The sequence below is a fragment of the Mobula birostris genome, chromosome 3, assembly GCF_030028105.1.
Source record: "Mobula birostris isolate sMobBir1 chromosome 3, sMobBir1.hap1, whole genome shotgun sequence".
Taxonomy (NCBI): Eukaryota; Metazoa; Chordata; class Chondrichthyes; order Myliobatiformes; family Myliobatidae; genus Mobula; species Mobula birostris.
This window is the reverse complement of record NC_092372.1, coordinates 25,579,079-25,597,627: the sequence shown is the minus strand read 5'-3', so window position 1 is coordinate 25,597,627 and position 18,549 is coordinate 25,579,079. Positions and strand designations below refer to the sequence as shown.

Here is an 18,549-nt window from a genome sequence, read left to right as displayed (position 1 = left end):
GAGATGAAAGGTTCTTGAAACAGGGTCAGAATCATCCCCCTTGGATAAATTTGTCAAAGTAAAATTGTGTATAATTTTATAGAACTTATTGATAAAAGTAACAGAGTTGATGACAGAAATGCATTTGATATGATATATCTGGATTTGCATAAGTATACGATAAGATGCTGCATAAAAATTTGTCATCAGGGTTGAAGGCCATGAAATCAAATGGACAGTGGCTGCATCAATATAAAATTAACTGAGGTTATGAGAGTGACAATAACAGATGGTTTATCAGTCTGGAGGGAAGTGACAGTGAATTTCCCCAGGGACTGGGAGAAGAATGTAATTTTCTTTGCTAATGATATGGACTTGAGTATATAGGGCATAACTTCCAAATCAATTGATTGTACAAAACATGGAAAAATACCAGATTATGAAGAGGATATGAACAGACTTGATGGAAATATTGACATGCTGGTGGAAAGGGTGGATTGGCGGCTGAGGGAATTTAATGCTGAGGTATAGTACGGAAATGTATTCTCTGAATATTCTTAGAGTGGTAATAAATCAGGTCAGACCACTGAATTCTTTGTATTCTTCGTCTTTTCTGCCAACATGGTCTTGTGATCCTTTCCAGCTTGACACCCAGCAGAGCACCAGCAAAGAGCCTATTTCTTCCATTTGCTTCCCTTGCATCTGTCTTGCCTTCAGTGAAAGTATTTACTCTTTGCAGTTATTGTCAATCTAATGACCACTTCATCAATGCCTAACAAACCTGCAAATAACTAATAATAGTAACAGTACTTATAGAGCACTTTTCATACAGAGCATGTAGTTCAAAGTACTTTACCATGGGATAAAGTGTAAACAAGAAATGTTAGTTGAAAGCAAAGTTAAATAAATATGTTTGGAACTGGTGTTTAAAGGTGTCAACTAAATCTGTATCCCTTATAGTTTTAGGTATTGAATTCCACAGTTTCTGAGCATAATTCAAAAAAAAAATCTGACTTGCCAATTATCTTGAGGGAGATTGCTTAAATTTAAGAGACCACCGGAAGATCTGAGAGCTCGAGCAGGATTATAAAATGAAAGCAATTCTATGATGTACTCTGCCCCCAGACCATTAAGACCTTTAAAAATAGTACTGATATGCTATAAATTTTTGCGCAGGTTACACTAAAAATGAATGCTTATGGTTTGTAAACAAAATATGTTTTAGTTCATTCTTATCTCTAACTGCTCCCCTCCCCCTTACCCATCAACTAGAACACCTCTGCAAGTTATTCTGCAGTAAACCTGTCCCACACCCTATCAGAAATATTCCCTTTGTCCTATCCATTCCTGTCCTTTGCAATTTAAAACTAATTAGTTTTTGATGTTTTCCATTGTTACAGACTATTTTGGCATTCAATATTAACTATATTTCTCTTCACAGATACTGACCTATTAGGCCTTTTACAGCATATTCTGTTTTAATTTAAAACTTCCAGCATCTGCACTTTTTTTTTCTCTTTTTTGGCTTTTATTCTAAGAGAATGACAGCTCCTTGTGGCTCAAGGCAACAAGATACTTTTCCATAATATAATTAGAATCGAATGAAAAATGGAAGGTTAGCTAGTATTAGGAAAGAGAACAATAACTTAAAATGTCAAGTTGTTGATCTTTCAAGGTGTCTGATAATATTTAAAAAATGTAGACCCAGGAAAATAGCAAAGGGATGTGGTTGTTACACTTTAAAAATACTGTAGTTTAAAGGGGAAAATAGAAAGGAGGGGTCTACTTGGTTATGAGATATTTTTTAATAGTAAGACCATAAGACAAGGAGCATAGCCATTCAGCCCTTCGAGTCTGCTCTGCCACTCCACCATCCCTCTCAACCTCATTCCCCTGTAATCTTTGATGCACTGACTAATCAAAAGCCTATCAACCTCCACCTTAAATATACCCAATGACAGCCATCTGTGGCAATGAATTCCATGGATTCAGCACCCTCAGGCTAAAGAAATTCTGTCTCATCTCTGAACTAAATGGATTTCCCTCTATTCTGAGGCCGTGCGTTCTGGCCCTAAACTCCCCCACGACAGGAAACATCCTCTCCACATCAACTCTCTCTCGGGCTTTTAATACTCAATGTTTCAATGAGACCCCTCCCCCCCCCATTCTTCTAAACTCCAAAGAGTAAAGGCTTGGAGTCATCAAACATGCCTCATATGTTAACCCTTTCATTCCTGGTATCATTCTCGTGAATCTCCTCTGGGCTCCCTCCAGTGCAAAAAAATCTTAGATAAGGGGCTCAAAACTGCTCGCTATTAAATTAGAGAAACAGTGCAAGTAGTCATAGTTGAACCGTAATCAGAATTGAATCATAACCCGCAGAATATAAATCAAAGTCTGCACTTTTGTGTGTTGCTCAAGATTTTCAGCATCTACAGAATTTCTGGTGTTTAGAATATGTGTTACTTTTGTTGTGTCTTCAACTAAAATGCTTGCTGGTACCCTGTTGGAAAATCAAAATGCAAAGTATTGTAGATGATGGAAATATGAAGTACAATCAAAAACACTAGAAACACTTTGCAGGGCACCTTGCTGATTCACATTGCAAGTCCATAACACTTATTAGGAGAAAAATCAATAGTTTCCTTAGTCGATGACTAGACCACGACTTAGTGGAAGCAGGGTGAGATTTTTAGTTTCCCTGATAATCTGGAATTATTAATTAATATTAAATATTATTTAATTATCTATTATTATTAATCCAGGATATACTATTATTCAAAAACTTAGGTGTGCGGATATATATATATATATATATATATATATAGAGAGAGAGAGAGAGAGAGAGACTGCCTATGAGTTTTGCACAGTATTGTAGTAATTTTAAGTATTGCACTGTACTGCTGCAAAAAACAAATTCTATGACATATGTGAGTGATCATAAATCTGATTCTAATATGGTCTCTATTGTGAATGGAGAGTGAGAGGGAGCGGTAAGCACCACAGAGACATTCTGGGATCAATAAAGCAGTTGTTTGGAATCCAATGACCTTGCCTGGTGTCTCAGGGCTGGGTGTGGTTGCACCCTCACCACCCTTTCCCTGCCCTTAGCACTCCTCCTCCACTTCATGTCTCACACCCTTCTTGCAGCGCTCCACCCTCGCCATCTCCAACATCCTTTGCTCCGGCCAGATTCACAACTCACCCTGCGCTCCACATTGTCAAATACAGCACTGTACAAAAGCCTAAGGCACCCTAGCTATATATATGTGCCTAAGAATTTTGCATGGTACTGTATATTAATTTATAGCAGTAACACAATGGAAAGTCAAGAATAACTCTTGGTCAATTTATAAAATATTTTGCTCAAAGCTTTTATTTCTCTCCAGAATTCAAGTAAAATACAAGACTTTATTTTGTAAGCTGCACAAAAGTAATCTACCAGTTCTAAAGTATCTGTTTATTTCTCTAGATTTTCCTACAAGAAAATCATCAATAAGTAGGAGGAAAAATAAATTTGTAAATATACTAAATTGACAGATTTATCTCATTATATCTCAAAACATTCCTATGCTGTTAGGGTTTTGTGCTGTGTTTATAAACAAAAAACATGCAGGGTATTTCATTTCTTAAGTAGTAGTAGCTTTGATGGTGTCAGGCTTACACATGACTGCTGATTCATTTGGAAACATTGAATAAGTATCCTCATTGCAAGGGCTAATTAGGTCTCCTTGACATTGGGGTCTCTAACCAGAGCCAGTAGCTTGTCCAATTTAGCTTTTTCCACTTCGGGCCCTTTTTGCACTTCTTGTCCTTTCTTTGCCTAAAATTGATAGGGATAATAATTAATTTGGAGCACAACACACAAAGTGAGCAGTGATTGTATTAGAGAAACAAATCTAAATATCCAGCCATGTAAGATCAATTGCATCATGAACCACCACACATTAGCAGGATTGTTTCTTCTTTATTCGTTTTACAGGATCTGGGTGTCACTGGCAAGGAGTAGATTTATAGCCCATCTCTAATTGCTCTTGTTTGGCCATTTAAGAGACAACCACAGTGATAAACCTGGAGTCACATATAGACCCGTGTGGGTCCAAATAGCTGATTTCCACCCCAGAAAGATATTTGTGGGCCAGGTTGGATTAAACAATAAGCTTTCTTTTTAAATTCCTGATTTTTAGTGAATTTAGTGATATGAACTCAGACTGCCAGATTGTTAATCCTGGCCTAAAGGTTAACATCCCTGAAAGATACTGGGTTGACCTCACAGTATTCTGTGTCATCATCTGCACCTGGATAGACCCTATTGCAATCAAATATAATATATAGTTATTATATTGTATAATATTAATATAAATAAAGCAACACTTTGCTGTTATACAAACTAAATATTATAATGAGATAAGCATGATAATATTTATTTATTGTTTGGTGACAGATGTGAATATTGCTAGCACCACCAGCATATCCCATCTCGTCTTGGTTTTCTGATTGCTTCATTTCCATTTCTGAGGATAAGGAAGGATCAAACACATTGCAGAGCCTGGACCTAGTAGTTTGATTCTTTCTTTTGGCTTTTCACTCCGGACTTTTATTATTCACATGAATCTAAATTTTCCAGCTCCTGTGGCTGGGTTCAGAAACATGCCTCTTGATCAATTATTATAGTACATTGTTTAGTTCTTCCTCCTTTGTTCCTTTGCATAATTAATGAAATTCTGTCATTAAAATTTGGCACAGAAGGGTTTATCTTACTTTATCCTTTATCCTATTCAATTTAATACCAAGAAAATACTGTTTTGGATACTGTTGTGGGAGATGATGTCCCAGGGGAATGCCACAGAGACCAGGTTGTTGGCACTGAACATGGGTCCCTGGTGCAGAGGGGAAAGAGGGAGAAGAGGAGAGCAGTAGTGATAGGAGACTCAACAGAGGAACAAACAGAAGATTCTGTGGACATGAACAGAACAGCTGGATGGTATGTTGTCTCCCAGGTGTCAGGGTCAGGGACATCTCAGATTGCATCCGCAGCATTTTGGAAAGGGAGGGAGAGCAGTCAGATATCTTGGTACACATTGGTACCAATGACTTAGGAAGGGAAAGCAATGAGGTCCTGAAGAGACAATTTAGAGAACTAGGCAGAAAGCTGAGAAGTAGGAACTCCAGGGTAGTAATTTCTGGATTGCTACCATGCCATGCATCAGTGAAGGTAGAAACAAGATGATCTGACAGATATATGTGTGGCTGGAGAAGCTGGTGCAGGGAGGAAGGGCTTCAGGTTCTTGGATCATTGGGATCTCTTCTAGGGGAGGTATGACCTGTACAAAAAGGACGGGTTGCACCTGAACCTGAAGGGACCAATATTCTCATGGGTAGGTTTATTAGAGCTGTTGGGGAGGATTTAAACTAATTTGGTGGGGGATGGGAGCTGGAGTGAAGGGACTCAGGATAGGATAGATGGTAAAAAAAGCAAAGATAGTGTGCTGTCAGACTGTTAGGAAGGGCAGGCAGAGGATAGGACAAAATGGCAGCCAGCAGGGATGCAGAATCAAAAAGGACAGCAAATACAGTACTCAAAGTGTTATATCTCAATGTATGTAGTATAGGAAATAGGAGGATGACCTTGCTGTACTCTTACAGGTTATCAGGTATGATGTTGTGGCCATCACTGAATCGTGGCTGAAGGATGGATGTAGTTGGGAGCTGAATGCCCAAGGTTACACATTGTATTGGAAGGATAGGAAGGTAGGCAAAGAGGGTGGCTCTGGTGTTAAAGAATGGCATCAAACTAGAAGAAAGATGTAACATAGGATTGGAAGATGTTAAACCCTTGTGGGTTGAGTTCAGAAACCGCAAGAGTATACAGGTCTCCAAACAGTAGCTGGGATTACAATAGGAAATAGAAAAACTGTGTCAAAAGGGCAATGTTATGATAGTCATGGGAGATTTTAACATGCAGGTAGTTTGGGAAAATCAGTTTGGTAAAGGATCCGAAGAGAGTGAATTTGTTGAATGCCTATGAGATGGCTTTTTAGAGCAGTTTGTCATTGTACCTACTAGGGGATCAGCTATACTGGATTGGGTGTTAAGTAACGAACCAGAGGCAATTAAGGAGCTTAAGGTAAAGGAACCCCAAGGAGGCGGTAATCATAGTATGATTGAGTTAAACATGAAATTTGACGGGTAGAAAGTAAAGTCCGATGTAGCAGTATTTTAGTGGAGTAAAGGAAATTACAGTGGTGTAAGAGAGGAGTTGGCCAAGGTAAATTGGAGAGAGATGCTAAGGAAACAGTGGAAGAAAGTCCCAGATAGTGAGAGGGAAGGCCTCAACCAACTTCAAGTGGACATCATGAGCCGGTGGACAAAGTTGTGAAGAGCTGGGAATCTAAGAAAGCTGTGCAAAGAGAAAGAACAAACAAGAACACAGTTCTACAAAGACCCTTCTAAGTTCATGAAAGGTTTCTTCACAACGGAAGAAAGTTGAACTTTGAAAACATCAAAGCAGGAACTGGAAGAGCACCTGGAAAAGATTCACACCAACTTGAAAAGGCCGGACATATGATCATTACATCTGACATCACACCAATCCAGCCCTCCACCTACCACCTGGATTCTGACCCTCCAAAATGGAGGGAAGTGGAGAAGGCAGTCCGATGGGCAAGTGTGCATCTGCTCCTGAGTCTAATGGAGTACGGTATAGGCTTTAAAGGAACACACCAGACGGCTTGTTGTTTCTCTAGAGGCTCATGAGGATAGTATGGCAGAGGCAAGTAATACCCAAAGTGTGGCAAAGGGCTGGCGGTGTCCCGATTCCCAAAGAAAAGGATGCAGAAAGCATCACACAAAATGCTGAAGGAACTCAGCAGGCCAGGCAGCATCAATGGAAACAAGTACAGTCGACGTTTTGGGCCGGGGTTTCGGGATTTGGGCTTGGATTTCCAGCATCTGCAGATTTTCTCTTGCTTGCAGAAATCATCAGTCAGTTTTGACCAATTTGCCTTTTGAACATTGACAGGAAAATCTTCTTTACTGTATTGGTACAGAGGCTGGCTAGCTACCTGGAGAGAAACAGTAAACAGGAATTCCAGGGTTCTCTGGGTACTTGGAACATACAAGCATGATATGGCATCAGATCCAAGCAGCTAGGATCTCTATGTGATCTTCCTGGACCTTGACAATGCATTTGGCTCAATTCCCCTGCACTCCTCTGGGAAGCATTTGACTTCTTCCAGACACTAAAGCCCATCGCACTGCTGGGGAAGTTGTACTTTCAAAACCTACAATTGTGCTTCACAACAGCAGATTTTACCACAACAAGGCAGAGACTGGAAGTAGGCATTATGGCAGGTTGCATAATATCACCCCTGGCCTTCACAATGGCCATGGAGGTCATTATCGGGGCTTCAAGATGCATGGTATGTGGTGAAAGAACAAGTGCTGGACTTTGTCTTTCCCCTATTAGGGCATATGGGCAATATAATAACACTGACCACTACTACAGCATGTACCAAGCAACTACTTGGAAAGCTGCAGGAAAACATCAAGTGGGCCAGAATGAAAATCAAACCCAGCAAGTTGCAAAGCATCTCCATAGTCAAGGGAAAGCTGAAATACACTTAAGTTCTTCATCAGTGATGACCAATTCCAACTGTGACTAGACAACCTGTCAAAAGCCTGGGTAGACGGTACAACACCAGTCCCATGAACAAAGCAGGTGCAGCAACTAAAAATACACATCACCAATGGCCTAAATAACATCAACAGGACCATGTTGTCTGGAAAACTGGTGCTTACAGTTTGGACTCCTACCCCGGGTGATGTGACCACCCACTATCTATGATGTTCCACTACAACCGTGAAGAAGCTTGAGTGAATCATCACGTCATTTGTGAAAGAAGTGGCTAGGTGTCCCAGGGTGTATCATTAACATCAGTCTCTACGATAAAGGAGCCCTTGAACTACCTTTCACTGGCTTTACAGGGGATTTCAAGTATTCTAAGGTGCATCCACAGATGACACTCAAAGACACTCATGACAAGACCATCAGTAATGCTGCATGGACCTTATGAACTGGGTGGAAATGGACCCCAGCTGGTGCAGTGCAGCGAGCAACTGTTGCCCTTAGGCATAGAGACACTGTGGGGCAAGTCCAACAGGGCAGGGGAGGCTATGGTCTGGCAGCAAGTGGACTCACCTGGCACAAGGCCACAATTCCAGAGTGAAGGAAGATGTTTGTCGAGGAAGTACGGTGACAAGAAGAGACAGACAGAAGTGCAAAGGCTGTTTCCCTGGCTAAGCAGGGGCAATGGCTGTGGTGGGAAAGCACTGAGAGGAGGAACATCAGCTGGAAGGACATATGGGAGATGGAAGCAAACAGACTTAGCTTTCTCTTCAGAGCTACATATGATATGCTTCCCCTCACAAAAAACCTTCACCAATGGATCGGTGAGGACCCAACTTGTCCCCTGCACCTGATTCCGGCAAACCTCAAGTATACCCTGGCAAGCTGCAAAACCAGCCTCACAGAAGGCAGACACATGGTGTGTCACAGCCAGGTCTTGAAGGGTCTGTCAGCATGCATTGAATGCTAGCATTCAATGTCAGCATTTATTTCAAGAGGTCTAAAATATAAGAGCAGGGATATAATGCTAAGGCTTTATAAGGCACTGGTGAGGCCTCATCTTGAGTATTGTGAATGGTTTGGGGTTCCTTATTTGAAAAAAAATGTACTGGCATTGGAAAGGATTCAAAGGAGGTTCACAAGGATGATTCCAGGAATGAAAGGGTGATCATATGAGGAACGTTTCATGCTTCTGGACCAATACTTGCTTGAATTTAGAAGGATGGTGGGGGGGGGGGGGGCGGGTTCTTATTGAAACCTTTCGAATGTTAAAAGGCCTAGACAGAGTAGATGTGGAAAGCATGTTTTCCATGGTGGGGGAGTGTAGGATAAGAGGGCACAGCCTCAGGAGGGGCGTCCATTTAAAACTGATGCAGAGAAATTTCTTTAGCTGGAAGGTGGTGTATTTGTGGAATTTATTACCATGGGCAGATGTGAAGGTCAATTCATTGGGTGTATTTAAGGCGGAGATTGAAAGGTTCTTGATTAGCCATGGTATCAAAGGTTATGAGGAGAAGGCCAGAGAGTGGGGCTGAGGAAGTTAGAAAAAAGGATCAGCCATGATTGAATGGTGGAGTAGACGTGATGGGCCAAATGTCCAATTCTCCTCCTATGTCTCATGGCCTAAAATGACTCCTCAGTAATATTAAATTAAGGCTGAGTAAGAACATAAAATGAGAAGACTTCAGTACTGCTATACACATTGAAAATTCAAGCTACTTTACCAATTGAAGCATAATTTGTATGTAATCACTATTTGGTGGCTAAATATATTATTTGTTTAAATTCCAACCATATGTTTGAATGGGATCTCTGGCTATAAATTTTGGGATGTTAAAAGGTGCTTGAAAAGTGGTTACTACATGATTATATTTCTAGACCAGTATTGTCCAGTGAGGGCAATGAGGCAGTACGAGAAGTTAAGGTGGTTTGTGATATAAACAGAAGCAGCAATTTTTACCTGTTTTGTATTTTAAACATAAGTTCCTTTGTTTTTAGTATTTATTATGAAGAAGAACATTGTAGATAGAGAGTAGAAATTTCTAAGGATTCGTTATTTGCTGAAGTCAATGAAAAATTAACTTGGATGTGCAACAAAAAGGTTGCATAGTCAGTGTGAGTCCACTTCTCAATTGTTTCACAGACCAATTTCTCTTCCAATATCTCAGATCTATCATAAATAACTTTAGATTTCCATTCTAGGCAATATTTTGGTGTGGGTAGTGAATCACAATTCACATTGGTCATAGAGTGTAGGTGATTGACAGAAAAACCAAAAGTGACATTTGGAAAAAGTTTATCATACAAAATTTTAGGGGGTAGTATGCAAAATTATGAGGGTTATAGATATGATAAATGCAAGCAGGCTTTTTCCACTGAGGTTGGTGAGACTAGAACTAGAGGTCCTGAGTTGAAAGGTGCTAGAGGGTGAAAGGTGAAATGTTTAAAAGGAACATGAGTGGGAACTTGTTTACTCAGAGGGGTGAGAGTGTGGAATTAGCTGCCAGCTGAAGTGGTGAACGCAGGTTCGATTTCAACATTTAAGAGAAGCTTGAGTAAGTACGTAGATGGGAGGGGTATGGAAGACTGTGGTCCAAATGCAAGTCGATGGGCCAAGGCAGAATAATAATTCAAAGATCCTGTTTATCTGCTGTAGTTCTGTATGATTCCATGATTATGACTATAATGAATGGCCATGGTTTAGAATAAACTGCCAGGTATCATCGTTGAGACATGATAAAGTGAGCTGAATAACTAAAAGGAAATAATTTACAAAGCTATGGGGAAAGGCCAGGAGACTGAACATAACTTGACTGCATTTTCATAGAACTAGTACAGACACAACAGTGTAAATAGCCTCTGTTGGTGCTATTACTACCATGACTCATTGATTCTGTGCCCCCACCTTATTTTGCTGCCAATGAAAAGAAAATTTACAAATTCATTCCCCCCCCCATGGTCTAAGACTGTAAGGGCAATAAATTACAATCAAAATATTGGTTAAGCAGCAGGAACTGTATACAAATTTGGTTGTCTACCATCAACAGATGATAACATAGCTAGAAGGTGATAGGTGAAGCGGTCCCCCAGTTTACAATGGATCTCAGCAGTGTAGAGGAGGCCACATTCGGAGCACTGGATACTATAGAAGACCCCAGCAGATTCACATGCAAAGTATTGCCTCACTTGGAAGGACTGTTTCGGGGCCTGAATGGAGGTGAGGGAGGAGGAGAATGGTCAGGTGTAGCATTTTGGCTGCTTTCAGGGATAATTGCTGAGAGTGAGATTAGTGGGGAGGGACAAATGGACAAGGGAATAACAGGGAACAATCCCTGCAGAAAGCGGGAAGTGAGGGGGGAGGTCAATATATGCTTCTTGGTAGGATCCCAAATCGAATATCTTAAATATCTCTATCAGATCTTCTTGTAACCTTCTCTAAGGCCTTCTAAAGCATTTACATCCTTCCCAAAATCTGCTGCCAAGAAATGGGCACAATACTGCACCTGCAGTTCAATCAGTTTTAGAAAGGCTTATTGTGACTATGTTGCACACATACCCTCTTCTGTGAATAAAGCCAAGAATTTGATATCCCTTCTTTAAACAACTTTCCTAACCTTCTCTGTCACTTTCAAGAAACCATGTAAGCCTCTCTTTTCTCAAAGCCCTTTTAGAACAGTGCTCTTTAGTTCATACTGTATTGACTTTCCACATTCTTATTGAAATGTAACGCTACACATTTCTTGGCATCAAATTTTATCTGATAACAACCCTCCTATTTCACCAATCTATCCAAATCTCCTTGTGTTTTACTATTATCCACTTCCTGGTTCACATAGATCCAAATTTCAACTAAAATTTCGAAACTGCTCTGTGCATCCAAGTTTTAATCATTATTATATAGACCATAGAAACCATAGAAACTACAGCACAGAAACAGGCCTTTTGGCCCTTCTCGGCTGTGCCGAACCATTTTCTGCCTAGTCCCACTGACCTGCACACGGACCATATCCCTCCATACACCTCCCATCCATGTATCTGTCCAATTTATTCTTAAATATTAAAAAAGAACCCGCATTTACCACCTCGTCTGGCAGCTCATTCCATACTCCTACCACTCTCTGTGTGAAGAAGCACCCCCTAATGTTCCCTTTAAACTTTTCCCCCCTCACCCTTAACCCATGTCCTCTGTTTTTTTTCTCCCCCAGCCTCAGTGGAAAAAGCCTGCTTGCATTCACTCTATCTATACCCATCATAATTTTATATACCTCTATCAAATCTCCCTTCATTCTTCTACGCTCCAGGGAATAAAGTCTCAAAACCCGGCAACATCCTTGTAAACCTTCTCTGCACTCTTTCAACCTTATTTATATCCTTCCTGTAATTTGGTGACCAAAACTGAACACAATACTCCATATTCGGCCTCACCAATGCCTTATACAACCTCATCATAACATTCCAGCTCTTATACGCAATACTTTGATTAATAAAGGCCAATGTACCAAAAGCTCTCTTTACGACCCTATCTATCTGTGACGCCACTTTTAGGGAATTTTGTATCTGTATTCCCAGATCCCTCTGTTCCACTGCACTCCTCAGTGCCTTACTATTAACCCTGTATGTTCTACCTTGGTTTGTCCTTCCAACATGCAATACCTCACACTTGTCTGTATTAAACTCCATCTGCCATTTTTCAGCCCATTTTTCCAGCTGGTCCAAGTCCCTCTGCAGGCTCTGAAAACCTTCTTCACTGTCTACTACACCTCTAATCTTTGTATCATCAGCAAATTTGCTGATCCAATTTACCACATTATCATCCAGATCATTGATATAAATGACAAATAACAATGGACCCAGCACTGATCCCTGTGGCACACCACTAGCCACAGGCCTCCACTCGGAGAAGCAATTCTCTACTACCATTCTTTGGCTTCTTCCATTGAGCCAATGTCTAATCCAATTTACCACCTCTCCATGTATACCTAGCGAATGAATTTTCCTAACTAACCTCCCATGCGGGACCTTGTCAAAGGCCTTACTGAAGTCCATGTAGACAATATCCACTGCCTTCCCTTCATCCACTTTGCTGGTAACCTCCTCGAAAAACACAAATAGATTGGTCAAACATCAATAAATTGGTCAAACATGACCTATCACACACAAAGCCATGTTGACTCTCCCTAATAAGTCCCTGTCTATCCAAATGCTTGTAGATTCTGTCTCTTAGTACTCCCTCCAATAACTTACCTACTACCGACGTTAAACTTACTGGCCTATAATTTCCCGGATTACTTTTCGATCCTTTTTTAAACAACAGAACAACATGAGCCACTCTCCAATCCTCTGGCACCTCACCTGTAGACAGCGACATTTTAAATATTTCTGCCAGGGCCCCTGCAATTTCAACACTAGTTTCCTTCAAGGTCCAAGGGAACACCCTGTCAGGTCCCGGGGATTTATCCACTTTAATTTTCCTCAAGACAGCAAGGACCTCCTCCTTTTCGATCTGTACAGTTTCCATGATCTCACTACTTGTTTCTCTTAATTCCATAGACTTCATGCCAGTTTCCTTAGTAAATACAGACGCAAAAAACCTATTTAAGATCTCCCCCGTTTCCTTTGGTTCCACACATAGCCAACCACTCTGATCTTCAAGAGGTCCAATTTTATCCCTTACAATCCTTTTGCTCTTAATATACCTGTAAAAGCTCTTTGGATTATCGTTCACTTTGACTGCCAAGGCAACCTCATGTCTTCTTTTAGCCCTCCTGATTTCTTTCTTAAGTATTTTCTTGCACTTCTTATATTCCTCAAGCACCTTATTTACTCCCTGTTTCCTATACATGTCATACAACTCCCCCTTCTTCTTTATCAGAGTTGCAATATCCCTTGAGAACCAAGGTTCCTTATTCCTATTCACTTTGCCACTATTCACTTTTATATTAAGAAAAGCCATGGATCTAGTACACATGCTTGGTGAACATCGTGATTTTACTTCCTTTGAGCTCAAAAATAAACATTTCTTCATCATTTGTACTGCTGTTATAACTCAGTGACTCAGGATGTCCTGAACCAGCTGACCTATCCACTTTAAATGCCGCTAGTCTGCTGCTTTCTCATCATCAATGTTTAGCTCATTCAGAATGTCAGTAACATTAAGTTTTGTTCAGAATCCAGAAAGATCTTCATCATTGGCACAGTCTCTGATGAATGGTTTCATTTCAGAGTTATTGACATGAAATCAAGAGAAACACTACATAGCACAGTTAGAATTTCTGTTTAGTTTAACAATAGGGTTGCAAGTATGCAAAAACGTGAAATACTTCTATAAATATTATGTTGATTTAAATTTCTATAAGTTTACAATTAAATTATTTTCAAATCTTAATAACTTAGTAATGCTATAGTGAATGTAATAATTTAGAACTGTACAAATGAAAATTACCACCCATATATTCCTCTTTCCAGTCTCCCTAAAGATTAAAGATAAAGATAAGCCTTATTTGTCAAATGTATTGTACATCAAAACATACAGTGAAATGTGTTGTGTGCGTCAAATCTCAAATTAATGAGAATTGTGAGGGGAGTCGGCAAGTGTCACCACACTTCTAGCGCCAACACAGCATGTCTGCAGCTCACTAACCACATGCCTCCGGAATGTGGGAGGAAACAGGAGCACTCAGAGGAAATCCATGTGGTCATGGAGAGAGCATACAAACTACTTGTAAACTGCAGTGGTATTTAAACCCTGATCTTACAGCTAACACCGTGAAACATTGCTTCAACCGCTACATTAACGTGGTGGCCCTTTATTCCATGGTCCACTGTTCTCTCCCATCATATTCCCTCTTTTCAGCCCTTTGCCACCGCCCAGCTTTTTACATCATTTCTACTCCCCACCTCCTCTCACCTAGATTCATGTTTCACCCACTAGCTCTTACTCTGCTATCTCCTCCACCCTTTTATACTGGTTATCTCCCCACTTGCCAGTACTGAAACTGGACTGTCAACTTCCCTCTATGAAAGCTGCTTGACTCACTGAGTTCATCTAGGATTTTGAATGTTGTTCCAGATTTCCACCATCTGAAAGAGTGTTTCATCCTCAGTGCACTTACATTCAGAGAGGAAGCTGGAGGGCATTCGATACTTACTCAATTGTTCTCCATTTCATGTCCCCAACTACAACTCTGCGTCCAATTGCACAAAGTTTAAAGTTGCAGAAGGGTTGAGTGTCCAAGTGCATTATTTTCACAAGGTTATTGAGTAAATACAGTGACTGATTAGGAAATTTAACATGATTTTATAATTCAGAGGGGAATTAGAATACAAAAATGGAGAGGTACACTTTATTTATATAAGGCATTGGTGAGACCACAGGCTTATCATGAAGACAATGTACAGTATTGTGGTCTCCTCTTTAAGGAAGCATGCTAATATGTTAGGGGCAGTTCAGAGAAGATTTACTGGACTAGCATATGGAATGGGCAGTTTCTCTGAGGAGGGAATGTTGGATTAGTGAGGCTTGCATTTACTGGAGTTTGGAAAAGTGCAAGGGGGTGACTGAAACATACAATATCCCAAGGAGTCTTGACAGGGTGGATATGGAGCAGATTTTAGTGGAGGATGTAGAACTAGGGGTCATTGTAAAAATAAGGAGTTGAGTTTAAGATACAGATGCAGGACTAAATAAATGCTGGATACTTTCCTTTTGCTGAATGCTTGGTCAACTACATGTAGTGGCAGGTGATGCCTTAATGTGACTTGGAGCATTGAAGCAAGTTAGTGTAATCGAGTGGTTGGACAGTTAGAACATAGAACATAGAATAGTACAGTACACTACAGGTCCTTCGGCCCACAATGTTGTGCCTGCCCTTAAACCTTGCCTCCCATATAAGCGCCCACCTTAAATTCCTCCATATACCTGTCTAGTAATCTCTTAAATTTCACTAGTGTATCTGCCTCCACCACTGACTCAGGCAGTGCATTCCATGCACCAACCACTCTCTGAGTAAAAAACCTTCCTCTAATATCCCCCTTGAACTTCCCACCCCTTACCTTAAAGCCATATCCTCTTGTATTGAGCAGTGGTGCCCTGGGGAAGAGGCGCTGGCTATCCACTCTATCTATTCCTCTTAATATCTTGTATACCTCTATCATGTCTCCTCTCATCCTCCTTCTCTTGAAAGAGTAAAGCCCGAGCTCCTTTAATCTCTGATCATAATCCATACTCTCTAAACCAGGCAGCATCCTGGTAAATCTCCTCTGTACCCTTTCCAATGTTTCCACATCCTTCCTATAGTGAGGCGACCAGAACTGGACACAGTACTCCAAGTGTGGCCTAACCACAGTTTTATAGAGCTGCATCATTACCTCGCGACTCTTAAACTCTATCCCTCGACTTATAGAAACATAGAAACATAGAAAATAGGTGCAGGAGTAGGCCATTCGGCCCTTCGAGCCTGCACCGCCATTTATTATGATCATGGCTGATCATCCAACTCAGAACACCGCCCCAGCCTTCCCTCCATACCCCCTGACCCCCGTAGCCACAAGGGCCATATCTAACTCCCTCTTAAATATAGCCAATGAACTGGCCTCAACTGTTTCCTGTGGCAGAGAATTCCACAGATTCACCACTCTCTGTGTGAAGAAGTTTTTCCTAATCTCAGTCCTAAAAGGCTTCCCCTCTATCCTCAAACTGTGACCCCTCGTTCTGGACTTCCCCAACATCGGGAACAATCTTCCTGCATCTAGCCTGTCCAATCCCTTGAGGATCTTATACGTTTCAATCAGATCCTCCCTCAATCTTCTAAATTCCAATGAGTACAAGCCCAGTTCATCCATTCTTTCTTCATATGAAAGTCCTGCCATCCCAGGAATCAATCTGGTGAACCTTCTCTGTACTCCCTCTATGGCAAGGATGTCTTTCCTCAGATTAGGGGACCAAAACTGCACACAATACTCCAGGTGCGGTCTCACCAAGGCCTTGTACAACTGCAGTAGTACCTCCCTGCTCCTGTACTCGAATCCTCTCGCTATAAATGCCAGCATACCATTCGCCTTTTTCACCGCCTGCTGTACCTGCATGCCCACTTTCAATGACTGGTGTATAATGACACCCAGGTCACGTTGCACCTCCCCTTTTCCTAATCGGCCACCATTCAGATAATAATCTGTTTTCCTATTTTTGCCACCAAAGTGGATAACTTCACATTTATCCACATTAAATTGCATCTGCCATGAATTTGCCCACTCACCCAACTTATCCAAGTCACCCTGCATCCTCTTAGCATCCTCCTCACAGCTAACACTGCCACCCAGCTTCGTGTCATCCGCAAACTTGGAGATGCTGCATTTAATTCCCTCATCCAAGTCATTAATATATATTGTAAACAACTGGGGTCCCAGCACTGAGCCTTGCGGTACCCCACTAGTCACCAGCTGCCATTCTGAAAAGGTCCCGAAGGTACCCGAAAAGGTATGAAAGCTAACACCCCATAAACTTTCTTAACTACCCTATCTACCTATGAGGCAACTTTCAGGGATCTGTGGACATGTACCCCCAGATCCCTCTGCACACTAGCAAGTATCCTGACATTTACTTTGTACTCTGCCTTGGAGTTTGTCCTTCCAAAGTGTACCACCTCACACTTCTCCGGGTTGAACTCCATCTGCCACTTCTCAGTCCACTTCTGCAACCTATCAATGTCTCTCTGCAATCTTCAACAATCCTCTACACTATCCACAACACCACCAACCTTTGTGTTGTCTGCAAACTTTCCAACCCACCCTTCTACCCACCACAGACTGAAGTCCCTTAACATCTGCCGGACGATGCTAAGGATGTTCTACGAGTCTGTGGTGGCCAGTGCTATCATGTTTGCTGTTGTGTGCTGGGGCAGCAGGCTGAGGGTAGCAGACACCAACAGAATCAACAACCTCATTCGTAAGGCCAGTGATGTTGTGGGGATGGAACTGGACTCTCTCAAGGTGGTGTCTGAAAAGAGGATGCTGTCTAAGTTGCATGCCATCTTGGTCAATGTCTCCCATCCACTACATAATGTACTGGGTGGGCACAGGAGTACATTCAGCCAGAGACTCATTCCTCTGAGATGCAGCACAGAGCGTCATAGGAAGTCATTCCTGCCTGTGGCCATCAAACTTTACAACTCCTCCCTTGGAGGGTCAGACACTCTGAGCCAATAGGCTGGTCCTGGACTTATTTCATAATTTACTGGCATAATTTACATATTACTATTTAACTATTTATTACTATTTTTCTATTACTATTCTATTACTATTTATTATTTCCATGACTATTACTATTTACTATTTACTAATAGTATTACTATTACTATTTCTATTACTATTTATTATTTATGGTGCAACTGTAACGAAAACCAATTTCCCCCGGGATCAATAAAGTATGACTATGACTATGACTATGACTATGACATCCAGGTCATTAATAAAAATCACAAAAAGTAGAGGTCCCAGAACAGATCCTTGTGGGACACCACTAGTCACAACTCTCCAATCCGAATGTACTCCCTCCACCACGACCCTCTGCTTTCTGCAGGCAAGCCAATTCTGAATCCACCTGGACAAACTTCCCTGGATCCTATGCCTTCTGACTTTCTGAATAAGCCTACCGTGTGGAACCTTGTCAAATGCCTTACTAAAATCCATGTAGATCACATCCACTGCACTACCCTCATCTATATGCCTCGTCACCTCCTCAAAGAACTCTATCAGGCTTGTTAGACACGATCTGCCCTTCACAAAGCCATGCTGACTGTCCCTGATCAGACCATGATTCTCTAAATGCCCGTTGATCCTATCTCTAAAAATATTTTCCAACAGCTTTCCCACCACAGACCTAAGGCTCAGTGGTCTATAGTTACCCGGACTATCCCTACTACCTTTCTTGAACAAGGGGACAACAT

The 18,549-nt window shown here is 41.2% G+C and overlaps 1 protein-coding gene across 2 annotated transcripts in view; it reads right to left on the bottom strand.

Annotated features, from left to right (window-relative positions):
- Positions 1–3,350: 3,350 nt before the first annotated feature.
- dnai1.2 (dynein, axonemal, intermediate chain 1, paralog 2) overlaps positions 3,351–18,549 on the bottom strand; it is a 207,974-nt gene continuing 192,775 nt past the window's right edge. For both annotated transcript variants that reach the window (XM_072251762.1, XM_072251763.1), the window contains one exon: positions 3,351–3,802. In XM_072251762.1, coding sequence (XP_072107863.1) covers positions 3,701–3,802 — 102 coding nt within the window. In that variant the 3' untranslated portion in view covers positions 3,351–3,700. The remainder of the gene's footprint in view (positions 3,803–18,549) is intronic.